We start from the raw sequence: 16,729 nt of genomic DNA, 5'->3' as shown, positions 1-16,729 counted from the left end.
GCATATAAGAAAACAGTCCTGTTGGACAGCCCAGAGAGACATACAGTGAGGGAAAAAAGTATTTGATCCCCTGCTGATTTTGTACGTTTGCCCACTGACAAAGACATGATCAGTCTATAATTTTAATGGTAGGTTTATTTGAAAAGTGAGAGACAGAATAACAACAAAAAAATCCTGAAAAATGCATGTCAAAAATTTTATAAATTGATTAGCATTTTAATGAGGGAAATAAGTATTTGACCCCTCTGCAAAACATGACTTAGTACTTGGTGGCAAAACCCTTGTTGGCAATCACAGAGGTCAGACGTTTCTTGTAGTTGGCCACCAGGTTTGCACACATCTCAGGAGGGATTTTGTTCCACTCCTCATTGCAGATCTTCTCCAAGTCATTAAGGTTTCGAGGCTGACGTTTGGCAACTTGAACCTTCAGCTCCCTCCACAGATTTTCTATGGGATTAAGGTCTGGAGACTGGCTAGGCCACTCCAGGACCTTAATGTGCTTCTTCTTGAGCCACTCCTTTGTTGCCTTGGCCGTGTGTTTTGGGTCATTGTCATGCTGGAATACCCATCCACGACTCATTTTCAATGCCCTGGCTGAGGGAAGGAGGTTCTCACCCAAGATTTGACGGTACATGGCCCCGTCCATCGTCCCTTTGATGCGGTGAAGTTGTCCTGTCCCCTTAGCAGAAAAACACCCCTAAAGCATAATGTTTCCACCTCCATGTTTGATGGTGTTCTTGGGGTCATAGGCAGAATTCCTCCTCCAAACACGGCGAGTTGAGTTGATGGCAAAGAGCTCGATTTTGGTCTCATCTGACCACAACACTTTCACCCAGTTCTCCTCTGAATCATTCAGATGTTCATTGGCAAACTTCAGACGGGCCTGTATATGTGCTTTCTTGAGCAGGGGGACCTTGCGGGCGCTGCAGGATTTCAGTCCTTCATGGCGTAGTGTGTTACCAATTGTTTTCTTGGTGACTATGGTCCCAGCTGCCTTGAGCTCATTGACAAGATCCTCCCGTGTAGTTCTGGGCTGATTCCTCACCGTTCTCATGATCATTGCAACTCCACGAGGTGAGATCTTGCATGGAGCCCCAGGCCGAGGGAGATTGACAGTTCTTTTGTGTTTCTTCCATTTGCGAATAATCGCACCAACTGTTGTCACCTTCTCACCAAGCTGCTTGGCGATGGTCTTGTAGCCCATTCCAGCCTTGTGTAGGTCTACAATCTTGTCCCTGACATCCTTGGAGAGCTCTTTGGTCTTGGCCATGGTGGAGAGTTTGGAATCTGATTGATTGCTTCTGTAGACAGGTGTCTTTTATACAGGTAACAAACTGAGATTAGGAGCACTCCCTTTAAGAGTGTGCTCCTAATCTCAGCTCGTTACCTTTTCTAAAAGACACCTGGGAGCCAGAAATCTTTCTGATTTGAGAGGGGGTCAAATACTTATTTCCCTCATTAAAATGCAAATCAATTGATAACATTTTTGACATGCGTTTTTCTGTTTTTTTGTTGTTGTTATTCTGTCTCTCACTGTTCAAATAAACCTACCATTAAAATTATAGACTGATCATGTCTTTGTCAGTGGGCAAGCGTACAAAATCAGCAGGGGATCAAATATTTTTTTCCCTCACTGTATGCATATAATCTTACATTTTATTTAGTTTGAAATTAGCCTGGTAAATGCGTTTTTTAATCTGTAGGCTACAATCTCAATTGACCACCCAGTTTATTTGCTTAAACCCAATCAAGGAGTGCAACATTTGACCGATATTATAATAATAATAATAATGCCATTTAGCAGACGCTTTTATCCAAAGCGACACAGTCATGTGTGCATACATTTTTACGTATGGGTGGTCCCGGGGATCGAACCCACTACCCTGGCGTTACAAGCGCCATGCTCTACCAATTGAGCTACAGAGGAAACCCCATGATTAATCAGAAATAGTGGGGAGAGCAGGTCACACAATGGTAGTAAATGTCAGGGCAGCATGCCCTCAGGCTAGGGCTGGGCGATATGGACAAAATATAATATCACTGTATTTTTCAAATTTTTGGCGGTATTTTATGTTTTTGAATTATACAAGTTCTAAATGTGCTTTACGAGTAGTACGTGACCCTATTGTGGCAACACATACATACATACATACATTCTAAAATATTTCAATGGGTCTTTCTCCATTCTGATTGTTTTATACAGTTCAATTCAACTGAAACCAAAAACAATTCATCTATTTGCACTCATTTGAGATCATTTCCCACTGCCACCTAGGGCTGCACAATATGGGCAAACAATCTAGGCCTTATTTTTAACCAAATGTTGCAATTGCGATTTGACTTGCTATTTAGAGCAAAACACTTGGGTGAACTGTTGGAATCATGGAAATAGACTGATTATTTTAATTCTATAGTTAGAATATAATAGTGGGCACTTTGAATACAGCGTTTTGACATGACAACAAATGTAAATGCCAGGGAGGAGTTCTTGTGATAGGGTAGGAACCAAAGTGTTGTGTTTCCTAGGGGACCCTATAATCTTTGGCTACATTGAATGTTTTCTCATAGCTACTTCATGTAGCTAACATATTCATGCTGCACGTATTCCTCTTCGATTTAGAAGATACTGTTGCACAAACAACATGCTGATTTAGGTCTACACCATCACTGGTATTATCAGGCTGTATAGCTAGTTACGTTTGCTCTGACTTAGTACATTTTATTAGCTAGCCAGCTAACTAGCGATTAGCATTTGCGGCTAACACGATTTAGGCCCAACTTGCTAAGAAAAGAAAAACTAGCCATCTGCAGATGTAAGAAACACAAACTAATAGTGTAATTATAGAATGCTAGTGGATTTATATTAAGAAAATGAAAACGGCATCGTTGTCATCAACATTGTTGCTTGTGCTGCATTGACCACGCAGACTGAACGAAAGTGTCTCTGGTCGAGCAACAACAAATGCACTCCTTGAGTGACGGGGGCGGGGCTAGGTCTGTGTGGAAAGCGGCGCGGAGAGAGATGACTCCAGTAGCGGAGTAAACTATCAAAATGGACGTTCCACGCGGCGTATCACATTTAATAAACCAAACATTCAAATACCGTTATAGAAGGTCAAGTAAAAACCCAAACCGGTCCATGCATCAATACCGGTGTATATAGTCAAATACGGCATACTGCCCAGCCCTACCTCAGCCCGTAGAGCTGCCCAGCAGAGTCAGTTAAAAAAGGAGCCCAAGGGCTCTCATCTTCAAAGTTACTTGATCAAATATGGCCTGCTCTTGAAAATGAAGGACATACAAGTTAAATAAAACCCTAGCCTCCATAAATTTACCTCTATCCCCTTAAAAACCCAGAAGAGGCTCAATTGATTTAATTTGCTTGTACAGAAGAGAAAGTGGAGACGGAAAAGGAAGATTTTTAAATGTCCCCCCAGAGACGATCACAAGTCTCGATTTAAATTAGCAGAAGAGAACTGGGAAAAGGAAGTTTGTCGTAGAGTTGACGCCGGGTGGGGACACCTCTGCATGGTGTCGTGAATTGGCAGGCTGGTCGTGTAGGAGACAGAGTAAAGTAGAGAAGTGCCCAGTCTCTGGTGTGAAGTGGCCCTCTGATAGCACTGAGCCATGCTGCATGATATGAGTAAGTCTGGGTGCCTGCCTCTACTTTGTACCCTCCACATTTACATGCCCTGACCCACTTCAGCAGTGGCCAGAGTGGGGGGATGGGGACAGGGAGGGGTAGTCTGTGTAGGACGCTAAAAATACCCCATCCGCACCAGCAAGACCATAGCAGAGGGATCCCTGGAATTGCTGTCCTTGACTCACATCGAATAAGTTGGCATGTAGAGGGGTTCAAAGTGCCAACCATGACCAAGAGGGTTTCCTTAGTTTGGGGGCATTGCTTGGAAGTCCAGCACCACACGTTGTCATTTGAACAGATAACATTTGCACCGTTTGGCCATAGAGAGCTGGTACATTTAATACTTTCTGCTCCCAGGAAAGGAGAAACTGCTGGGCTTTTTTATGACAAATGTCTATTCTTATACGGTTGTGAAACCTCAATAGCTTTCTTTGGTCTTCTCTTACTTAGTAAGGGTTTTGCTGGTGTCGTGCACAAAGGGTTAACCTGGCTCCTGTCGTTGTTCAACCATACCATGCCAGCTGTTAGCTCAGAGATCCAATCACAATGATTTTCCACTGTTGTGACATGTGACCTGTTCCGCAACCCGAAACTGTCACCGCTCAGCAAATGTTGGCACTTCCTTCATCTTGGTGGTGCAGGCTCAGAGCATAAGATGTGAGGACAGGGGAAATGGAGTTGGGCCGCCACCATTACTTTGGGGTTGAACATGTGCGTTTGCTGGGTGCTGAGGGCAACTCAAATATGCCAACCATTTTTAGAGGGCCATTTAGGAGAATAAAAAAAACGCATCGAGCGAGTCACACACAGCAATAGGCAAGTTAACATGGTAAGTCATCTGGGCCACAGTGGAAATTCACTTGAATTTGTCTTAAGTTGTGGAAAGATGTCGTTCCTGTCAGGCAGAATGCAAGTTGCCAGAGGGTTTCAATTAGTATAAATGGGCCACACTAAAATTTGAGTATAAGTTCCACTTAGGCAAAGGTAAAAAGTTTCACTTTGTGTTTTCACACATCTGACAAATTTTTTTTTAAAACACTACCACATGAAATATTTTGGTGGAGACCTCTGCGTACCTTTCAATCTCACCCGAAACTTGTGGCCAGCACAAGGGATATTTCCCTCTCAAATGAGGTTTTATGTCACCTCAGAAATGCAACCAGCCCTGCAATTATGTTGTGTAAAGAATAATAAATCCTGCCCTTTTTCCATGGCAGATGGCTCCAAATAGAATTGACGAATGTGACCGACTAGTTTCCCAAAAATGAGTCTGAAAGTAGTGGGTTCATTGGGTTGCTCTCATTTGTCCAGTTACTGAGATTAAATTGTTACTTGTTGTGTGAATGTACCACATTCGCGCCCTCGTTAAAGCGCTCTCTTTCTGGGCGTCTTAAAATATGTAGGGATTTTGGCCTGACGCAGATACAATTATGATTATTATGTTCCTATCCGACTTTAAAAAGGGAAGCGCTCTCTCTCTCTCTTCTCTTCTTTTCCTCTCTTTCTCATTCAGTTCATTGTTACACCCAGACACTAATGCAGACAGTGAATAAAACCGACTGCCCAGCTGGTGATCTCTTTGAGAGAGGGAGTAGGAAGTGCATCCCCCGCCTGCCCTACAGTGGTAAATTCCTTTCCTCTAGAGCAGTGATTCTCAAACCTCTCCATTGGGACCCCCAGCCGTTCCATGTATTTTATATATTCCAGAGTGAGCACACGTGATTCAACTTGTCAACTAATCGTCAAGCCCTTGACCAGGTGAATCAGGTGTGCTAGTTCAGGGCTACAACACATTTTTGAAACGTCTGGGGGTCCCGAAGAGAAGTTTGAGAACCACTGCCCTAGTGGATCCACTGGTCATTCACTGTCCTATTTTGCCCTTTAGCCAGTATACAGTGGGGAGAACAAGTATTTGATACACTACCGATTTTGCAGGTTTTCCTACTTACAAAGCATGTAGAGGTCTGTAATTTGTCATAGGTACACTTCAACTGTGAGAGACGGAATCTAAAACAAAAATCCAGAAAATCACATTGTATGATTTTAAAGTAATTAATTTGCATTTTATTGCATGACATAAGTATTTGATACATCAGAAAAGCAGAACTTAATATTTGGTACAGAAACCTTTGTTTGCAATTACAGAGATCATACGTTTCCTGTAGGTCTTAACCAGGTTTGCACACACTGCAGCAGGGATTTTGGCCCACTCCTCCATACAGACCTTCTCCAGATCCTTCAGGTTTCGGGGCTGTCGCTGGGCAATACGGACTTTCAGCTCCCCTCCAAAGATTTTCTATTGGGTTCAGGTCTGGAGACTGGCTAGGCCACTCCAGGACCTTGAGATGCTTCTTATGGAGCCACTCCTTAGTTGCCCTGGCTGTGTGTTTGGTCGTTGTCATGCTGGAAGACCCAGCCACGACCCATCTTCAATGCTCTTACTGAGGGAAGGAGGTTGTTGGCCAAGATCTCGCGATACATGGCCCCATCCATCCTCCCCTCAATACGGTGCAGTCGTCCTGTCCCCTTTGCAGAAAAGCATCCCCAAAGAATGATGTTTCCACCTCCATGCTTCACGGTTGGGATGGTGTTCTTGGGGTTGTACTCATCCTTCTTTTTCCTCCAAACACGGCGAGTGGAGTTTAGACCAAAAAGCTATATTTTTGTCTCATCAGACCACATGACCTTCTCCCATTCCTCCTCTGGATCATCCAGATGGTCATTGGCAAACTTCAGACGGGCCTGGACATGCGCTGGCTTGAGCAGGGGGACCTTGCGTGCGCTGCAGGATTTTAATCCATGACGGCGTAGTGTGTTACTAATGGTTTTCTTTGAGACTGTGGTCCCAGCTCTCTTCAGGTCATTGACCAGGTCCTGCCGTGTAGTTCTGGGCTGATCCCTCACCTTCCTCATGATCATTGATGCCCCACAAGGTGAGATCTTGCATGGAGCCCCAGACCGAGGGTGATTGACCGTCATCTTGAACTTCTTCCATTTTCTAATAATTGCGGCAACAGTTGTTGCCTTCTCACCAAGCTGCTTGCCTATTGTCCTGTAGCCCATCCCAGCCTTGTGCAGGTCTACAATGTTATCCCTGATGTCCTTACACAGCTCTCTGGTCTTGGCCATTGTGGAGAGGTTGGAGTCTGTTTGATTGAGTGTGTGGACAGGTGTCTTTTATACAGGTAACGAGTTCAAACAGGTGCAGTTAATACAGGTAATGAGTGAAGAACAGGAGGGCTTCTTAAAGAAAAACTAACAGGTCTGTGAGAGCCGGAATTCTTACTGGTTGGTAGGTGATCAAATACTTGTGTCATGCAATAAAATGCAAATTAATTACTTAAAAATCATACAATGTGATTTTCTGGATTTTTGTTTTAGATTCCGTCTCTCACAGTTGAAGTGTAATTACATTTACAGACCTCTACATGCTTTGTAAGTAGGAAAACCTGCAAAATCAGCAGTGTATCAAATACTTGTTCTCCCCACTGTAGGTTGGGTCATTTTTATCACGGACCATTTGAATTGCCTTTCTTCATACAAAGCTGCCTTTTACATGTCATCTTTCCTGCCGTTTTTTGACTTGCTGATTCCGGTGCACCCCTCTGTCCGGCTCGAACATGGCACATTCCCTTCTGATGATTCTAAGAAATTAATCAAATAGAATCCTCCTTCAGACAGGCTGACCACTGCTGTGCTTTATTCTGCACTTTGGTCTCTAACATTGGGGGGGTAAAAGATGAATGGACAGGGCTCGGTTATTAGTCTTTGCCAGTGACCTGGGGTTCCTACAATCTATTTTCAGAAGGGAGCTGTGAAGTGAAACGACTACAAGCGTCTTTGCCTGATAGTTTGGATTATATCATCAGTGTGTTGCCGTGACTTTCATAATAAGTGCTGTTATTGAAATGAAACATGCCATTTGAATTCTGAATGACCAACGTTATGTGTTTTTTCTCTTTCAGATCCTTGTATGCTGTCTTCTCTCTGAGTCTGCGTGTGTGAACCTCGGTGAACATGAAAGAATAGGGCACGCCACGGTCTGAGGGAAATGGCTTTTGATCTGTCCAAGTCCTTCTACCTGGAGTCTCCTCACTTCACCACCATCCTCCTCTGAAGGACCTGTAGCTGTTTATGGGAACTACTACTGGGCTTGCTCGCAGAGGATTTTAGCTCTCCCTTTGGGACACCATTTTTCACCGTAGCCGACGGTGCACGCGCAGAGGGACGTTATGGCGAACAACTCGTACAGCGGAGTGAAGAACTCCACGGCCAACCACGATGGGGACTTTGGTTGCTCGCTAAAGGACCTGCGGTCTCTCATGGAACTGCGGGGGGCAGAGGCAATAGGCAAAATCAGGGAAAGTTATGGGGATGTTCAAGGACTCTGCACCCGATTGAAAACGTCACCTGTAGATGGTAGATACCGCCTCGTTCTATTTCTCAACCAATTCACCTTCATCACTCTTCATTTGATTAGATCTGTTGTTCTTGAATGCTAGTTGTGAATGCTAGCTTAGAGAGCATGTCATTGGGCCGTGTCATCCACAGCACCTTGACATCACTTCCTTGGAAAGCTGGTATCCTAGTAGACAGGTGGCCGGGGAAGGGTGGCACTGACCCGGTCCGGGCCTTGAGCTATTCCGGGGTCTATGTATCTCGCTTGCTCTCGCTCTCTTTTTTTCACCTCTGAAGTGCGGAGGGAGGCTTCCGACAGACCAGCTGTCTGCCTGGGCACCGTACCAGACTCTGCAGGTCAATGTTCCACATGTGGGGACAGGACAGGATGGTGTGCACGGCTAGTAACTGGTTTAACGTTGTGGTGTGGGCAAGACATGAGCTCATCTCCGGAACTGGTCTGCTACCCTGTTCCGTTGTGCAGCTTTCCAGCAGCATGGCATGCTTTTATCCCCCTTTCAACATGCCCTGGAGATGAGAGTTGAAAAACACTTAATTACCAGAGTCTGTCTTTTTGCTGTAGCCGGTGCACAGGTCTCTCAGGGCTCTCCCCAGCAATGTCTTGGTCCGTGTAGCAGCTAATCTTAAAAAATGGCACTGCTTTTTTAAGTGTGTGTGTGTGTGTATATATATATATATATATATATACACAAGTCACCACCACCACTGCAATATTTATCCTATTTTTATAAGGTGGTTCAGGCAGTACCACTGTTCCGTTCCTCAGGGACTATCCCTGTTGTCTGCTTTATATCCTGTCTGTGTGTGTAGACGCTGATCCTCTCTGTCCACTCAGCAGATCTGGCCATGCCAAGCGTGTGGAAAAAGTGCCAAGTCACTTTACATCAGGGACTTGCTTGTGTAGAGCCTCTCCTGCATACATTGGTTTACCGCTCTCTCTCCAGTCCCCACATAGAAGTTGTTGTGCCTAATCGCCGGCATGACCTGGTTTGAACTCTTGGGGGAGGGGATTTTCGGTTTGATCCCAGATTAAAACGGCACTGCATATCCACCACAGTCAGTGCCATGCAGTGTTTCAATGCTAGTAATGAATGGCCTGTACCACATCCGTTTTGTAGGTTGTGTAGGTTCTACAAACCCCTGTGCCACATTCATTTGTTGGTTTGAACTTCAGAAGTGGCACAGGGGGTTGTGGGTTTGAACTTCATATGTGGCAGAGGGGTTTGTTGGTTTGAACTTCATATGTGGCAGAGGGGTTTGTTGGTTTGAACATCAGATAGGTTTGTATTAGAGTTAACATACCATGATGTTATAGTATATGCAATATTTCAATGATTTGGACAATGGTTGCCCCATTCTTTCATGCATAATCCTTTTAAAAAAACAACGGTTTTCTCATATTCATAGCTGACATTCTTTGAAAAGGAAAAGGCTCAACACTCACTCACCATTAAAAATGCATTGTTTTATTCAAGTTAAAATGAACTTTTCCGCCATCAATGGTCTTCATCAGAACCACACACACCTGGCTTTGTACAAGGATTGAATATCTGCTCAAAGCTGTTGTGATTTATTGAGAGAGGTTTTGCAGGGTCGGTAGCTGAGACTGGTGTCTCAAGTTTTATTTGTCACATGCACAGTGAAATGTTTAACTTGCAGGCCCTTCCCAGCAGTGCATTATTCAATATCAAAGGAGTAGAACTAAAAAACCAACATGAGAAATAAGAAAGGAAGCAAAAAACTGTAGAATGGAAGCTATATAGAGGGTCGGTGCCAGTACCAGATTTACAATGATCATCGTCTACACATGTGTCTGAGCATCTGTGTCAACCGGTTGAAATGCCGAACAGAAAGAACGCTCATACTTGAGGCTTGAATGATCTCAAATGCCCTAGATCAGTCAGTTATGGTACTTGTCCTCTCCTGCCCTTTCAGTGAGTATTGAAACACCAAGATGATTAACAACCAGAAGTATTTAGGCCTAGTCATAGCTGGATTCTGTTCTGCCTGCTCAGTGTCAAAGTGCCAGAGTAAAGCTCCAACTGGGGGGGGTTTAAATGTGTAAATTGCAAGGATTTGTTGAGCTTTGTATTTGGATGTTTTTGGTGAATTGTAAAGTTTGTATAACTTGTAATGACAAAGCAGGGGATCTGTACAGGGCCATGCCTTGTATGATATTGTGGTTGTTAGATTTATTTTGTCTTGATGTATGCTAGCTAGAGAGACAATGTCATGTAAGTAGTCATGACAGTTGGTGTTTTATTAAGGATAAACAGGGATGAGATCAGATAGGGTTATCTGTCCATTTAGTTAGGCCTAGTGCATGTTCAGAAACTTTAAAATCATCGCTTTCATTTCCGCTGACAGGAATTTACAGTATAATTAATTGCACTTTTTTGGATGGCTAGTCTTTTCTGATAGAACGTTCCTCTGAGAAACTTGTTAATTTAGAAAATGAATGATTCTCTAGTCTCTACCCATCCACCTATATTTGACAATGTACACTTGAGTTTACACAGCTTGCTCTCCTTTCAAGTGACCATAGCTTACATCCACTGTAGTGCCCTTCCTGGTGTCATTTGAAAATGTTCCCAGTGTGAAAATGTTCTCAATTAAATTCTCCTCATTTTCACGTTCTGATCGATTGTGATGTCATTTTGTAAAATTTCTCACAGCCTGAAAATTGTCACAGTTCAATAATTGCACGCACGTCTGCTTATGTGGATGGCTGAGCTCGTGCGGATGTCTCTCCACACCCCACCCCCTCTGCCTTAATTAGCTAGCTATCGTTTATTTAGCTACACAAACAATCAAACTGCACACCTCTGAGAACAAGCCATCTCGACCAGCTTGACCACTAATTATGCTAGCTCGCTAGCTAGCTAATTAAGGGTGAGGGAGGGTGTGGAGGGAGACATCCGCACAAGCACAGCCATCCACATAAGTAGACGTGTGCAATTATTGAACTGTGACAATTTTCAGGCTGTGAGAAATGTACATGTCACAATCGATCAGAACAGTCAAAACAATCAGAACGTGAAAATTGGGAACATTTTGACATGACACCCTGCCCCTGATAAGCTAGAGTAGCTCCACATTGTTTCCTCCACAGCGTGTGCAGTGCAGCAGCTCCACTACTTGGCTGGGTGCCCCAGAGTTTTTGACACATGTATTTCAATCAGCTCATTCACTATTGGCCAGGAAATTAAGCCGTCATTTAAGATTACTGCCAGCTTGACAATCGAAAGAGGATTGCTAATTAGTTAGTAGGCTATTTCTCCATTCTAAAGCCCAGTCCTTTCACAAATCTTTTGACGACTTTCCAGCTTTTATTTGGAAAATCTGCTTTCTTTACTGGTTACACCATTACTAGGGACAGCGTTGAAATTTGTTTTAAAGGGAGCAGGCCTTCCTACAACCCTTGAATGTCACACTATATTTAGCCCAGAATACTATATGTACCCACCAGACCTCCACAAGGCTATTTTCTACACTGTAACCACAATCTTTCCCCTCTTACTAGAGCCAGTAACATAATTCGCAAGGATGTTTCCACCTATTATTTCAGCACTGAACAGACTGTTCTTCTGTCCCTTAACCACATTATTCTGCATAAGCTGAATTTTAAATAACTCTGCCCCTGAGCAACAATATTATTGACAATCTTAGGGGTCGCGTTAATGCACAATTGTGTTTTTCACGCAGAAAAAAAAAGAAAACATAAGAAATCTTGCTGCGTTTTGTAATGCTTCTTATTGTCATTTCTGCTGGGCTTCAGACTAATTTTGTGCTTTAGTTGCGCTTCTCCACTCGGATGAGAAATCTTGGCTCTCATCGTCAGACCAATCAATTTCCCACATAAAGGAACTACCATTCTATCAGCAGACAGTGCTCCGACTGACGTGTAGCTACTTCTCCCTGTGTTATTTTCTCCAGTAAATGCAAGATTAACTGGCTACATTCTTTCTATGATAAACATTAGAAATATGATGGCCATACATTGTTTTTGCAAAAAAGACCTTGCTTTTTCGTTCTAAACTAATATACGTGTGGCTGCTAGCCAAAATAGCGTTGCACTTCGGTTGTCATCTGATGATAATGAAGCCATTTTCTGCTGAATGTGTGCACTGTTTTGTGTGAACTATAGTTGCTCACCCCTAATCACTATTGAAGCAAAAAAAACACTGAGTTTCAATATAAAATGCTGGTGAAATAGTTTAAAATGCAGATATTGATGGTCTGCGTTTTCAAAATGCAGATTTCTGAAAGCTATGCAATCCCTGAATCTTCTCAGATTGCCCGCTCATTCTTTCACTATTGTTCGAACTTCAGAGTAGACGTATTTTGGGTGCCACTACATTTATCTGGTGATATTGATCTCGTCTGCCTGCAGATTGATTTACCTGTTGTAATCTCTGGCGTTAAAGTCCCTTCAGCAGGGTAGTTGATTGCTCACTTCTGGGGTTGTCTTATTGGTGATTTTCATGATGTTTTGTTTTTGACCCTACCTGTACTTTTAAGCTGTGTCAGTCTTGCTAGTATTGTTCTCTTTTGAAACCAAGGCTATGTCTTTGACACAGCATCTCTGGTAGACTTTGCGCAGAATGCCGATGGAACACAAGTATGTTTCCTAATTGTTAGGGCAAGATTGTCAGAATGAAAACGTATCTTGCTTCCATCAACTACTGTCTATAGCACTACACAGCTGATTCAAATAATCAAAGATTGATGAGTTGCTTATTTGAATCAGCTGTGTAGTGCTACTGTCCTGTTGTTTTTCACGCCAACCCTAATCTAGTGCACCTGATTCTAATAATTAGCTGGTTGATAAACTGAATGAGGTTAGTTACAACTGGGGTTGGAGTGAACCTACAGGAGGGTAGCTCTCCAGGAACAGGGTTGGAGAACCCTGGTCTATAGTCTACTGCAGTGTTTTCCAACTCCATTCCTCCAGTAACCCCAACAGTACTCATTTTTATTGTAGCCCTGGACAAGCACACCTGATTCAACTTTTTTTTTCTCACCTTTATTTAACCAGGTAAGCCAGTTGAGAATAAGTTCTCATTTACAACTGCAACCTGGCCAAGATAAAGCAAAGCAGTGCGATTAAAAACAACAACACAGAGTTACATATGGGGTAAAACATAAAGTCAAAAATACAACAGAAAATATATATATACAGTTTGTGCAAATGTAGCAAGTTATGGAGGTAAGGCAATAAATAGGCTATAGTGCAAAATAATTACAATTAGTATTAACACTGGAATGATAGATGTGCAAGAGATGATGTGCAAATAGAGATACTGGGGTGCAAATGAGCAAAATAAATAACAATATAGGGATGAGGTAGTTGGGTGGACTAATTTCAGATGGGCTGTGTACAGGTGCGGTGATTGGTAAGGTGCTCTGACAACTGACGCTTAGTGAGGGAGATAAGTGTCTCCAGCTTTAGAGATTTTTGCAATTCGTTTCCTGTCATTGGCAGCAGAGAACTGGAAGGAATGGCGGCCAAAGGAGGTTTTGGCTTTGGGGATGACCAGTGAGATATTCCTGCTGGAGCGCATACTACGGGTGGGTGTTGCTATGGTGACCAATGAGCTAAGATAAGGCGGGGATTTGCCTAGCAGTGATTTATAGATGGCCTGGAGCCAGTGGGTTTGGCGACGAATATGTAGTGAGGACCAGCCAACAAGAGCGTACAGGTCACAGTGGTGGGTAGTATATGGGGCTTTGATGACAAAACGGATGGCACTGTGATAGACTACAGTGTGTTGGAGGCTATTTTGTAAATGACATCGCCGAAGTCAAGGATCGGTAGGATAGTCAGTTTTACGAGGGCATGTTTGGCAGCATGAGTGAAGGAGGCTTTGTTGCGAAATAGGAAGCCGATTCTAGATTTAACTTTGGATTTGAGATTCTTAATGTGAGTCTGGAAGGAGAGTTTACATTCTAACCAGACACCTAGGTATTTATAGTTGTCCACATACTCTAGGTCAGACCCGTCGAGAGTAGTGATTCTAGTCGGGTGGGCGGGTGCCAGCAGCGTTCGATTGAAGAGCATGCATTTAGTTTTACTAGTGTTTAAGAGCAGTTGAAGGCTACTGAAGGAGTGTTGTATGGCATTGAAGCTCGTTTGGAGGTTTGTTAACACAGTGTCCAATGAAGGGCCAGATGTATACAAAATGGTGTCGTCTGCGTAGAGGTGGATCTGAGAGTCACCAGCAGCATGAGCGACATCATTGATATACACAGAGAAAAGAGTCGGCCCAATAATTGAACCCTGTGGCACCCCCATAGAGACTGCCATAGGTCCAGACAACAGGCCCTCCGATTTGACACATTGAACTCTATCTGAGAAGTAGTTGGTGAACCAGGCGATGCAGTCATTTGAGAAACCAAGGCTATTTAGTCTGCCAATAAGAATGCGGTGGTTGACAGTCGAAAGCCTTGGACAGGTCGATGAAGACTGCTGCACAGTACTGTCTATTATCGATCGCGGTTATAATATCGTTTAGGACCTTGAGCATGGCTGAGGTGCACCCGTGACCAGCTCGGAAACCGGATTGCATAGCGGAGAAGGTACGGTGGAATTCGAAATGGTCGGTGATCTGTTTGTAAACTTGGCTTTCAAAAACCTTCGAAAGGCAGTGCAGGATGGATATAGGTCTGTAACAGTTTGGATCTAGAGTGTCACCCCCTTTGAAGAAGGGGATGACCGCGTCAGCTTTCCAATCTCTGGGGATCTCAGACGTTACGAAAGAGAGGTTGAACAGGCTAGTTGTAGGGGTTGCGACAATTTCGGCGGCTAGTTTTAGAAAGAAAGGGTCCAGATTGTCGTCTTTGCAGCTCTTTCAGAACATCAGCTGTCTGAATTTGTGTGAAGGAGATGCGGCGGGGGGGGCATGGGCAAGTTGTAGCGGAGGGTGCAGAGCTGGTGGCCGGGGTAGTGGTATCCAAGTGGAAAGCATGGCCAGCCGTAGCAAAATGCTTGTTGAAATTCTCGATTATTGTAGATTTATCGGTGGTGATAGTGTTTCCTAGCCTCAGTGCAGTGGGCAGCTGGGAGGAGGTGCTCTTATTCTCCATGGACTTTACAGTGTCCCAAAACTTTTTGGAGTTAGTGCTACAGGATGCAAATTTCTGTTTGAAAAAGTTAGCCTTTGCTTTCCTAACTACTTCCTGACTTCTCTGAAAAGTTGCATATCGCGGGGGCTATTTGATGCTAATGCAGTACGCCACAGGATGTTTTTGTGCTGGTCAAGGGCAGTCAAGTCTGAGGAGAGCCAGGGGCTATATCTGTTCTTAGTTCTGTATTTTTTGAATGGGGCATGTTTATTTAAGATTGAGAGGAAATTACTTTTAAAGAACAACCAGGCGTCCTCTACTGACGAAATGAGATCTATATCCATCCAGGATACCTGGGCCAGGTCAATTAGGAAGGCCTGCTCGCTAAAGTGTTTTAGGGAGCGTTTGACAGTGATGAGGGGTGGTAGTTTGACCGCGGACCCGTTACGAACGCAGGCAATAAGGCAGTGATCGCTGAGATCCTGGTTGAAGACAGCGGTGGTGTATTTACATTTTTTTTACATTTTAGTCATTTAGCAGACGCTCTTATCCAGAGCGACTTATCCAGAGCGAGGGTAAGTTAGTCAGGATGATATCTATGAGGGTACCCATGTTTACGGATTTAGGGTTGTACCTGGTAGGTTCGTTGATAATTTGTGTGAGATTGAGGGCATCTAGTTTGGATTGTAGGATTGCCGGGGTGTTAAGCATATCCCAATTTAGGTCACCAAGCAGTACGAACTCTGAGGATAAATGGGGGACAATCAATTCACATATGGTGTCCAGGGCATAGCTGGGGGCTGAGGGGGGTCTGTAGCAAGCGGCAACAGTGAGAGACTTATTTCTGGAAAGGTGGATTTTTAGAAGTAGAAGCTCAAACTGTTTGGGCACAGACCTGGATAGTATGATAGCCTGCAGAGCTCTATCTCTACAGTAGATTGTAACTCCACCCCCTTTGGCAGTTCTATCTAGACGGAAAATGTTGTAGTTGGGGATGGACATTTCAGAATTTTTGGTGGCCTTCCTAAACCAGGATTCAGACACTGCTAGAACATCAGGGTTGGCGGAGTGTGCTAACGCAGTGAATAACTCAAACTTAGGAAGTAGACTTATGATGTTAACGTGCAGAAAACCAAGGCTTTTACGGTTACAGAAGTCAACAAATGATAGCTCCTGGGGAGTAGGAGTGATATTGGGGGCTGCAGGGCCTGGGTTAGCCTCTACATCACCAGAGGAACAGAGGAGGACTAGAATAAGGATACGGCTAAAGGCTTTAAGAACTGGTCTTCTAGTGCGTTGGGTACAGAGAATAAAGGGGGCAGATTTCCGGGCGTTGTAGAAAAGATTCAGGGCATTATGTACAGACAAGGATATGAGTACAGTGGAGGTAATGCCTAAGCGTTGGGTAACAATGAAAGAGCGAGCATCACTGGAGGCACCGATTGAGCCGGTCTCGGCGTGTATGGGGGGTGGAACAAAGGAACTATTTGAGGCAGTTTGAGAGGGACTTGGGGTTCTACAGTGAAATTGTATAATAAGAACTAACTGGAACAGCAATAGGCAAGGCATATTGAAATGGGAGAGAGGCATAAAGCAATCACA

General features: G+C 43.8%; 1 protein-coding gene across 7 annotated transcripts in view; it reads left to right on the top strand.

Moving 5' to 3' along the window:
- The window catches only part of LOC121549909 (plasma membrane calcium-transporting ATPase 1-like), a 65,969-nt gene that overhangs the window by 3,723 nt on the left and 45,517 nt on the right, over nucleotides 1-16,729 (top strand). For all 7 annotated transcript variants that reach the window (XM_041861919.2, XM_041861902.2, XM_041861911.2 and 4 more), the window contains exon 2: nucleotides 7,609-8,062. In XM_041861919.2, coding sequence (XP_041717853.2) covers nucleotides 7,876-8,062 — 187 coding nt within the window. In that variant the 5' untranslated portion in view covers nucleotides 7,609-7,875. The remainder of the gene's footprint in view (nucleotides 1-7,608; nucleotides 8,063-16,729) is intronic.

This window comes from Coregonus clupeaformis, chromosome 2 (assembly GCF_020615455.1).
Source record: "Coregonus clupeaformis isolate EN_2021a chromosome 2, ASM2061545v1, whole genome shotgun sequence".
NCBI classification, from domain to species: Eukaryota; Metazoa; Chordata; class Actinopteri; order Salmoniformes; family Salmonidae; genus Coregonus; species Coregonus clupeaformis.
The sequence above is the reverse complement of the archived record's forward strand: the minus strand, read 5'-3'. Positions and strand labels throughout refer to the sequence as shown.